Source organism: Mizuhopecten yessoensis, unplaced genomic scaffold, assembly GCF_002113885.1.
Source record: "Mizuhopecten yessoensis strain PY_sf001 unplaced genomic scaffold, ASM211388v2 scaffold716117, whole genome shotgun sequence".
NCBI classification, from domain to species: Eukaryota; Metazoa; Mollusca; class Bivalvia; order Pectinida; family Pectinidae; genus Mizuhopecten; species Mizuhopecten yessoensis.
The window spans coordinates 153,387-163,737 of NW_018479956.1; the positions used below are offsets into that span (position 1 = coordinate 153,387).

Below are 10,351 nucleotides of genomic sequence, written 5' to 3' on the forward strand. Positions count from 1 at the left end.
ACCATTTGTACAATTTTTAATCACCACCACCTAGAGATGCTTCCAGTCAAATATGGTTGATATCCACTTCTTAGTTTCAGAGAAGAAGTCGCTTAAAGCAATATGGGCAAATTGACCCCTTTTGGCCCCGCCCCACAGCCCCCTGGGGGGTCAGCCCCACCATTTGTACAATTTTGAATCCCCACCACCTAGGGATGCTTCCAGTCAAATTTACTTTAATTCCAACCAGTGGTTAAGAAGAAGAAGTCGTTTAAAGAAATTGTTGATGTACAGACGGACGGACGACGGACGGATGACGGACGCCACGGTATGGCATAAGCTCACCTTGGTCCTTCGGACCAGGTGAGCTAATAATTTAGATTATATTTATGATATTAAGAGAGGAATCACACTGCATTCTATCAATGTTTACATTGACTGAGGATCTGACTGAAAGCACTGGAAATGAGTGGTAGCTAAAGGCTTTGGTACACATTGTAGAAAGACCTGTCATGTCCGATGAGACAACACAACCCCTAAATATTAAGTCTGATGTCCAGTCGTTTTGTCTCATCTGCAGCAGGGTTAAATATTTTGAATCTACTTAAGTTAGTTAACAGCGCCCATGGTCATTTGTTTACACTCACAGCGACAGGGTCCACAGCTACTATTATGGCACTGAACACCAGGCAGGGGATGAGTTCTAGGTCTACATTTCCCATGGCTCCAATTTTGGCTAGTCCGTAGATAGTTGGACCTGTAAAAATACTAGTTATCAGAACAACAATTACATAAATACAGCATTATACTTTTCGTATCCAAACCCTGCAACATTATGAGACATGAATAGTTGAGACAAATAATCTCATTGATCAAACCCTGTAAAAAGTCTTTAATCAACCATGTATGAACAGTCTTATTCAAACCTTGCAACATCCAGACATCCAGGCATAGATGAAACAAATCTAAATCAATCCCTTTATAAAAAGTCTTAATTAACCCCAGTATAAAAAGTCTTAATCAACCCCTGTATAAACTAGAAGTCTTAATCAACCCCAGTATAAATAGTCTTAATCAACCCCTGTATAAAAAGTCTTAATCAACCCCTGTATAAAAAGTCTTAATCAACCCCTGTATAAACTAGAAGTATTAATCAACCCCTGTATACACTAGAAGTCTTAATCAACCCCTGTATAAACTAGAAGTCTTAATCAACCCCTGTATAAAAAGTCTTAATCAACCCCTGTATAAAAAGTCTTAATCAACCCCTGTATAAAAAGTCTTAATCAATCTATGTGTCATCCATGCAGACACACCTATATATAAAACAAAGTCTTAATCACACCATGAATAAACAATCTAAACACACCACAGTATATATAAGCAGTCGTCATCCTACCCTGCAACATCCAGATGTCTATAGTTCAGACAAATTCTTATTCAAAATCTCTATAAACAGTTTAATTAAATATTGTATAAAAAAATCTTCATCCAACCCTGCAACATCCATACATAAGACAAGTCTTCATCAAATTCTGTATATGTCTTATCTAAACTCTATAAAAATAGTCTTAATCAAACCTTGCAACATCCAGACATCCATAGATAAGTCAGTCTTAATCAAACCTGTGTAAATAGTCTTAATCAAACCTTGCAACATCCAGACATCCATAGATTAATCAGTCTTAATCAAACCCTATATGTACAGTCTTATTTAAACCCTATAAAAAAGGGTCTTTATCAGACTGTATATTAATCAAACCCTGTATAAATAGTCTTAATCAAACCCTATATGTACAGTCTTATTTAAACCCTATAACAAAGGGTCTTTATCAACCCTTACAACATCCAGACATCCATAGGTAAGACTGTATATTAAATCAAACCCTGTATAAATAGTCTTAAAATCAAACCCAGCATCATCCAGACATCCATAATAGAAGATAAGACAAAGTCTTAATCTGAAGCTCTGTATTAACAATCTTAGTCAAACCCTGTATTAACAGGACAATGATATGCTAGTGTGTATTTGTTATACGTTTTTTGTATTAGGAATGTTGAGTATTATACCAAAACAATTAGAGTACACGTATTTATCAGTTTATGATACGCTCAACAGCAGTCTATACTGTATCTAATACATTATATATTACACATTAACAAGCTTTTAATGACACTCTGTCATCTCCTTACACCTTTAACAGCAAAACTACTGAGACTAATTTGCCCTGCTTAAGGCAGTTAATTGATAAATAGCATCCCATGGGGGTTATAAATAACCAATCAATACTCTAGAATTGATCATGTGATCCAGACTAATTAATGGAAAAGGGAATCAGTCTCGCTAGAAAAGTTTAATGGATTGTGACAATATTGATTTTCGATTGAGGAAATGTAGTGTACCAATTGAAAGCCGCTAATTTTTGGATAGATTGAACAAATCATGATGAACACGTTAGGTTTAGGTGCACTACCGTAATTGATTAATTAACCAACTAGTTATCTGTCGGATGGCCATGTTTTCAGGATATGCTATTTTTAGCTTAATAGTTTTTTAAGAAAACTAGAATGATGACACAGAATCAGTAAGGGACTAAGCATACATGGATACCACTATATAACAACGTATGGAAGTCATGAAACATACTTTAAAATATCATAAATGTATGCTTGCCTTAGTTATTACCCAATGTAGACAGGCTCTGTTACTGGAAAATACTTACCTATCAAGAAGCAGTTCAAGATCGTTCCCTGAAAATAAAGGAAAAATTCTCAGTATAAAGACTTTCTTACAGAGAGCTGGATAAGATAAATGCTGAGGACGCCTGTCTACCAAGGACACTTGTGACTCTGGAAACAGTGTCTTATTTTAACAGGTTGTTATGCAGTGTGGTCTACACACAGTAGTCCCCTGGCATACCGTCCTCCGTTCTATTGCCAACCCAACATACCGCCATGATTTTGTTTGAAACATTTTCCCCTACTATATAAAACCTTAATAATACCGCCTATCACCATCTGTCAAACATTTTCAAATAGAAAACTAGACCTCATCACCACTATTTACATTTTTTTAGTCTCAGCTGTTGATCCAACTGTCGAGGTGTCAGTCAAGCGTGTACAATCCACCTGTCAAGGTGTCAGTCAAGCATGTATGATCCACCTGTCAAGGTGTCAGTCAAGCATGTTGGATCCACCTGTCGAGGTGTCAGTCAAGCATGTATGATCCTCCTGTCAAGGTGTCAGTCAAGCATGTATGATCCGCCTGTCAAGGTGTCAGTCAAGCATGTAGGATCCCCCTGTCAAGGTGTAAGTCAAGCATATAGGATACACCTGTCAAGGTGTCAGTCAAGCATGTAGGATCCCCCTGTCAAGGTGTCAGTCAAGCATGTAGGATCCACCGGTCAAGGTGTCAGTCAAGCATGTAGGATCCACCTGTCGAGGTGTCAGTCAAGCATGTAGGATCCACCTGTCAAGGTGTAAGTCAAGCATATAGGATCCACCTGTCAAGGTGTCAGTCAAGCATGTAGGATCCACCTGTCGAGGTGTCAGTCAAGCATGTATGATCCACCTGTCGAGGTGTCAGTCAAGCATGTAGGATCCACCTGTCAAGGTGTAAGTCAAGCATATAGGATCCACCTGTCAAGGTGTCAGTCAAGCATGTAGGATCCACCTGTCAAGGTGTCAGTCAAGCATGTAAGATCCACCTGTCAAGGTGTTAGTCAAGCAGGTACAATCCAACTGTCAAGGTGTCAGTCAAGCATGTAGGATCCACCTGTCAAGGTGTCAGTCAAGCATGTAGGATCCACCTGTCAAGGTGTCAGTCTAGCATGATCGATCCACCTGTTGAGGTGTCGGTCAAGCATTTACAATCCACCTGTCCAGGTGTCAGTCAAGCATGTATGATCCACCTGCACATGCACTCACCTCAAATGTGTGAATGTGGTTTGTGGCTATTGTTTTTACAGTTTGTATGTCAAATTCGTAAGGAAGACGCCCAAGAAAAAACATTAATCAAGCTTAAAATTAAAACAGGAGAGAAGAGAATATGCAGTTGATTGTCCAATATTTTCCTTACATGAAATAACCATTATTTTACAACACTATGGAGAACAACAAACTGCTGGCAACATCTGTCACAGGAAAGACCTCTCGATCTCCCAGAGGATACTCTGTGACCCCTTCCCTTATAATCAGTCTGCGATGCACACCGACATGGTGGAAGCTTTGTTTGTGTGGTTCACAAATACAAGGTTCCAGAATATTCCTGTCACTGACAATATTTTGAAGAAAAAGCTTGTTGATTTGGTGAAGAATTTGGGGTCACAGGTGTTCAATGTTTGAATGGCTGGTTGTATGACATCTCGTGTGATTATATCTGGAGAGAGTTCAGGAGTTGATGAGAATGTGATTAAAAATGGTAGACACAGGGTGAAAACTGCTATGAGCTGAAAAAATATGTTTAATCTTGATGAGACCGCCCTGTTTTACAGCATGCTTCCGGATCGTTCTTTGGCTACAGCTTAATCTAACAAGGGTATCAAAAATAAAAAGGACCGTTTCACAGTCGCCTCATGTGTAATAGTGACGGAACAGAGAAATTAAAACCATTTATTATAGGAAATAGTATGAATCTTAAATGCTTCAAACATTTCAATGTTAAACTTTTCGCAGATTTACACAGCAAATAGAAGAGCTTTGATGACTCCACTCCTGTATAGGTGACCTGTGAAACAAGAGGCCCAATGGGCCTGCATCGCTCACCTGTTATTAATCTCACAATTGTTACCTTAAAAGTGGTCTAAAATATAGCTACAGGCAAATTATCAGTGTCTTGACTTCAAGTCATTCAGAAGTACCTGTTAAACGATTAAAACACATTTGAACCCTGTGATCTTGAATAGTCAAACATGGACATTAAGTTGAACACCACCTTATACCTTTTGTTTATTAAGAAGATAACTTTTAAAACATTTATGCACTATGAACCAGATGTGACCATGAAAGTATGTCAAGGTCATTCACATTAACAAGCAATCACCATGTATTCTTTAGTTATTCCGAAGAAGTCGTTTCAAGATTTCAACATATTTGAGCCTTGTGACCTTGAATATGGGCAAACTTGGTAGCCCTTCATAACAACATCCTTCTGGCCAAATATCACCAACCTGGACACTTTGGCTACACAAAAGAAGTTGTTTAAAGGTTTTTAAGACAATTGACCCATGTAACCTTGAATATAAGTGAAGGTCATTTGTTTGAACAAACTTGGTAGCCCTTCATACCATCATCCTTGTGGCGAAATATCATCACCCTGGAGCTTTTGATTATTCAGAAGAAGTTCTTTAAATATTTCAACATATTTGACCCCTGTGGCCTTGAATATTGGCAAAGGTTATTCATTTGAACAAACTTGGTAGTGCTTCATCTCAGCATGCTAATGGCCAAATATCATCATCCTGGGCCTTCTGGTTATTCAAAAGAAGTTGTTAAAAGATCTTAACATATTTGACCCCTGTGACCTTGAATATGGGCAAAGGTCCTTCATTTGAACAAACTTGGTAGCCCTTCATTCATGCATGCTACTGGCCAAATATAATCACCCTGAAGCTTTTGGTCATTCAGAAGTTGTTTAAATATTTCAATATATTTGACCCCTGTGACGTTAAATATAGGTGAAGGTCATTCATTTAAACAAACTTGGTAGCCCTTTATCCAAGCATGCTACTGGCAAAATATCAACACCCTAAACCTCTTGGTTATTTAAAAGAAATTGTTTAAAAGTTTAAACATATTTGACCCCCCTGTGACCTTGAATATGTGCGAAGGTAATTCATTTGAACAAACTTGGTCGTGCTTTATCCTAGCATGCTACTGGCCAAATATTATCATCCTGGGTCTTCTAGTTATTCAGAAGAAATTGTTTAAAGTTTTTAACATATTTGACCCCTGTGACTTTGAAAATGGGCAAAGATCATTCATTTGAACAAACTTGCTAGCCCTTCATCCCAGCATGCTACTTGCCAAATATCATCAGCCTGTGTCTCTTGGTTTTTCAGAAGAAGTTGTTTTAAGTAAAAAGTTGACACCGGTCGGACGGACGACGAAAACCGCACCATGCCATAAGCTTATTATATTAGCCCTTCGGGGCAGGTGAGCTTAAAACGTGCTTAGGTATTGCTTCTAATGGACAACGATGGATCCGACCCCATACCACATTGATCAAATGTCACCGTACATTTCTTTCTGCCAACAGTGAGGCATTGTGCATTGAGATGATGTCAATCAATCATCCGTTGTGCCTTATATATAATTGGTCTCAGTGGAGTTATTGCTCATGTTCAAATCCATAAATGCGTTAGACTATTTGCAAATTTTAAGAATTGTATCAGGGTGCAGAGTACAGTGAACACATGACAGAAGATGACATTGCGTCATTTTTGAGAGCAGCCACTGATTATGATATATAATACTTCAAATGATGACGACACTGATACAGTACAGACACTGGCAAAGGTGTTCGGCATCTTGTTCCACTGCAAAATAGCCATGGCAAAGGTAATTAATCTACTTTGAATCACAACACGACTGACAAGACATGAAATGTTTAAATGACCCGAGATACAAAATGTTCCAACAAAACAACCTACTTTGGACATGTTTTTCTCAGGGAAAATCTAAAACCTGCAACGACCATATGTATCTGCGCTCTACATCCCAGTCTGGGTTACAAATCAGTGAATTTGATTATAGTTGTAAATTATTAACTAATGATTAAAAAGCTACAAATGATACATATTATTTGTCTAAATCTGTTTCAAAATAAATACACGAGTAATTTGTATCTGCAGTGTTTGTTTCACATATACATGTATATAATGTATTACTGCCCATTACTGACAAAATCATATCTACGAAATCCAACATTTTGTATTAGTGATGACTGAACGAACTAAAAGCGTAGCCATTCTTGCCCATCGTCCATTTCCACCCAATAAAGGGACAAATTTTAGGTATAATGTATTACTGCAAAATAGAATCATTATTTTGTTTCCCCAATTTTTACTTGCACCCTTGAATGACCTTTTCTATTTAACTTTGGATCAAAGTGTTTTTGATTCTTAAGAATTAATTTGAATAGTATATGGTAACACATCTGACCCCTGTAAGTGGACTATTGGTTGACATCATTTGTCTTTCTAGTCTGACCAAAATTAATTGATATTTAATTGCCCTTTTTTTTTTTTTTTTAAATCTATATATATAAAATCAATATACTCACACACACTAACATATTTATATCAAATTCAATGATATTTCGGACAGATATTGTTTAATATTCACTAACGATAAACACTCGCACAATTCCTCATGTAATGTACGGGACAAAAACTCCAGATTCAGTTATCACAATGTAACATTCAAAGATTGAAAAAGCGTCTGATGTTCTCAATTAACATGATCAGATTATGTCAGAGGAAAATAAGATTTGTGCTCGGGAGAGACTGCAGGATACTTGACTGTCATGCTTCAGCGTTAAGGGATTAGTCTGTGGCGGCTTTCGGTGTAATAACGGATTAGCATGCTCCCAGTATTGGATATCTTCTACACATGGTACCTGTCACGCTAAACAGTCGTAATATTCACCGAGATAAATATATATATGACTGCACTGGCTCTATGACGGATACTGATAAGGATTTTGTCCTGACCAAGTTCCATTATTGCCGATTAATTTAATGGCATTTTCTGATCATCCCTCTTCACCTCCACCTTAGATAATTTGACAGTGTTTAATAGCCACCTAAGTGATTATTTCAGCTGTTTTGACTTCGTATAAAAACACTGCCATTCAACTTGAGTAAATCAAAGTGCTTTAACCCTTTCAACCCGATGTAACTTTAGTAGACTCTTCAAGGCATTGATCAGGAGGAGTCCAATTGTGGTGCACAGTGGTGAAAGGGTTAAGAGGAAATCATTTGCTTCGAGTAAACTTGGGTTAATTGTTTCAAACATATCTCTCCCCTATCACAAGAGGCCCATAGGGCCGGTATTGCTCACCTGGATATCTAAGCAATCATGGTAAAATATTTTTCAAATGAGATCCAAGGGAATGCCAGACCCCAAAGTCAATTCTTGTAGTATGTCTGTATTAGATTTTTCATGCACAGCAATTTAATGAATGTTTATGGGGTGGGGATCTCAACTGTTTCCAAGTTGCAACTCAGAAACTAGATCCCTAGGGTCGTGGCCAGACCCCAGGATCAATTCTAATATCATGACTGCATTCATCTCTTTTTGTCCAGCATTTGTATTTATAGTCTTGGGGTGGGGATCTCAACCGTTTCAAAGTTATGACCCAGAGGTTAAGTCTGCAAGGGTGGGGCAGACCCTGGGATCAATTCTAATATTATGACTGCATTCGTCTCTTTATGCCCAAAAATTGTATATAGTTTTGGGGTGGGGAACTTAACCATTTCAAAGTTATAATTATGACCCAGGGTTAAGTCTCCAAGGGTAGGGCAGACCCCAAGACCATCCTGGAAGCATATGTGCATTCATCTCTTTATACAGCCCACCATTTGTACAATTTTGAATCCCTGCCTCCCACCATGACTGCTTCTGACCAAATATGATCGATATCCATGGCATGATTCTACAGAAGAAGTCGTTTATAGCAATATAGCCAAATTTTCCCCTTTTGGCCCCGCCCCTCAGTCCCCTGGGGGTTCAGCCAAAACTATTTGTACAATTTTAAATCCCCACCACCTAGGGATGCTTCCAGTCAAATATGGTTGATATCCAGTGCTAGTTCTACAGAAGAAGTCATTTAAATGTAGCAATAAAGCCAAATGTCCCCCTTTTGGCCCCGCCCCCTCAGTCCCCTGGGGGTTCAGCCCAACCATTTGTACAATTTTAAATCCCCACCACCTTGGGATGCTTCCAGTCAAATATGGTTGATATCCAGTGCATAATTCTACAGAAGAAGTCATTTGTAGCAATATAGCCATATTGCCCCCTTTTGGCCCCACCCCTCAGGCCCCTGAGGGGCCAGACCCACGGTTTTTACAAAATTGGTTCATCTTCACCCAAGGATGCTTCAAACAAAATATGGAACAAATTCTTTCATTCCTTAAGAAGAAGAAGGAGTTTAAAGAATTTGCTACATTTCCCCTATTGGGCCCCACCCCTCAGTTCCCTCGGGGGCCAGACCCATGGTTTATACAAAATTGATTCCCCTTCACCCAATGATGCTTCAGACCAAATATGGCACAAATCCTTTCATTCCTACAGAAGAATAAGGATTTTAAAGAATTTGCTATATTTCCCCTATTAGGCCCCGCCCCTCAGCCCCCAGGTGACCATATTTGGTCAAAATCTGCTCATTTGTTTATGACTAGTAGCGAATTTTTAGGAAAAGTTGACGGACGACGGAAGAACGACGCATGCCGCCCCATGGCACAAGCTCACTTGCCCTTCGGGCAGGTTAGCTAATAAACCAGAATCTGTGCAAACTGACAGCCAAAGTAAATGGTCTGGTACCGGATCAGATATTAACAATTAACCTTTGTGTTCTGTAACAGAATGTATCTTTAAGTGTCTTTTGGACAAAGGATTCTTTTAATGCAATATATTGTACTGAATTATTTGAGCTGTTTGCACACTCAATGAAAATTGATTTAGGAATGTTCAGACAGTGGAAAAGTTATTTATGTAACCTAAAGTTACACAATTAACATGTAGATGTATTTACTACTTCCTCATCTCTACAACAGCGTACTTCATTGGATTAAATCAGAATCACAATTAATTTTGACATCTGAATGTGTCCCTTTTGTAGTAGAGTTCCCTCAGTTTTTAGTATTGTTTTATTGTTCTTTTTCAGTAGGATAAGCCTAAACCAAACAAATACAGTTAGAGCTTATTAACTCTATCTCAAGCCTGTTGTCTCTGATTCTCCTGATATGCGATAGACCCTAAAGGTTACATTACTTAGATCCTGCGGTTAACATTGGGTGTGATGTCCATCGTCAATCCTGCGAGTATTATACATGTCCTCATGTTCATCCCATGTATACATTGCTTTAGGGTGCAGTGATTTCAAAAGTTTCCATGTTAGGAACAAGAAAATAAGTCCTTAACGTCAAAGCCAGACCCAAGAGGCAATTTTGATAGCATATATGTGTTCATCTCTTCATGTCCAGCAATTGTATATAATGTTATGCTATGATGATCATTTGAAAACTATCCCCCTAGGACTAAGTCCCCACAGGGGTGGCCCACGAGCCACATCCTTGGACAAATCTTGGTAGCAAATGTGTCAGTCTTTTTATAGTTGTTTGTCATTTTAGGGTTAAAATACCCCCCCCCC

The 10,351-nt window shown here is 38.5% G+C and overlaps 1 protein-coding gene across 1 annotated transcript in view; it reads right to left on the bottom strand.

The window, feature by feature from the left end:
• The window catches only part of LOC110441749 (sodium/hydrogen exchanger 1-like), a 55,473-nt gene that overhangs the window by 30,972 nt on the left and 14,150 nt on the right, over window positions 1–10,351 (bottom strand). Inside the window, exons 4-5 of the mRNA XM_021484992.1 lie at window positions 2,703–2,730; window positions 627–736 (exon numbers count right to left, since the gene is read on the bottom strand). Of these exons, the coding sequence (XP_021340667.1) occupies window positions 627–736; window positions 2,703–2,730 (138 nt within the window). The remainder of the gene's footprint in view (window positions 1–626; window positions 737–2,702; window positions 2,731–10,351) is intronic.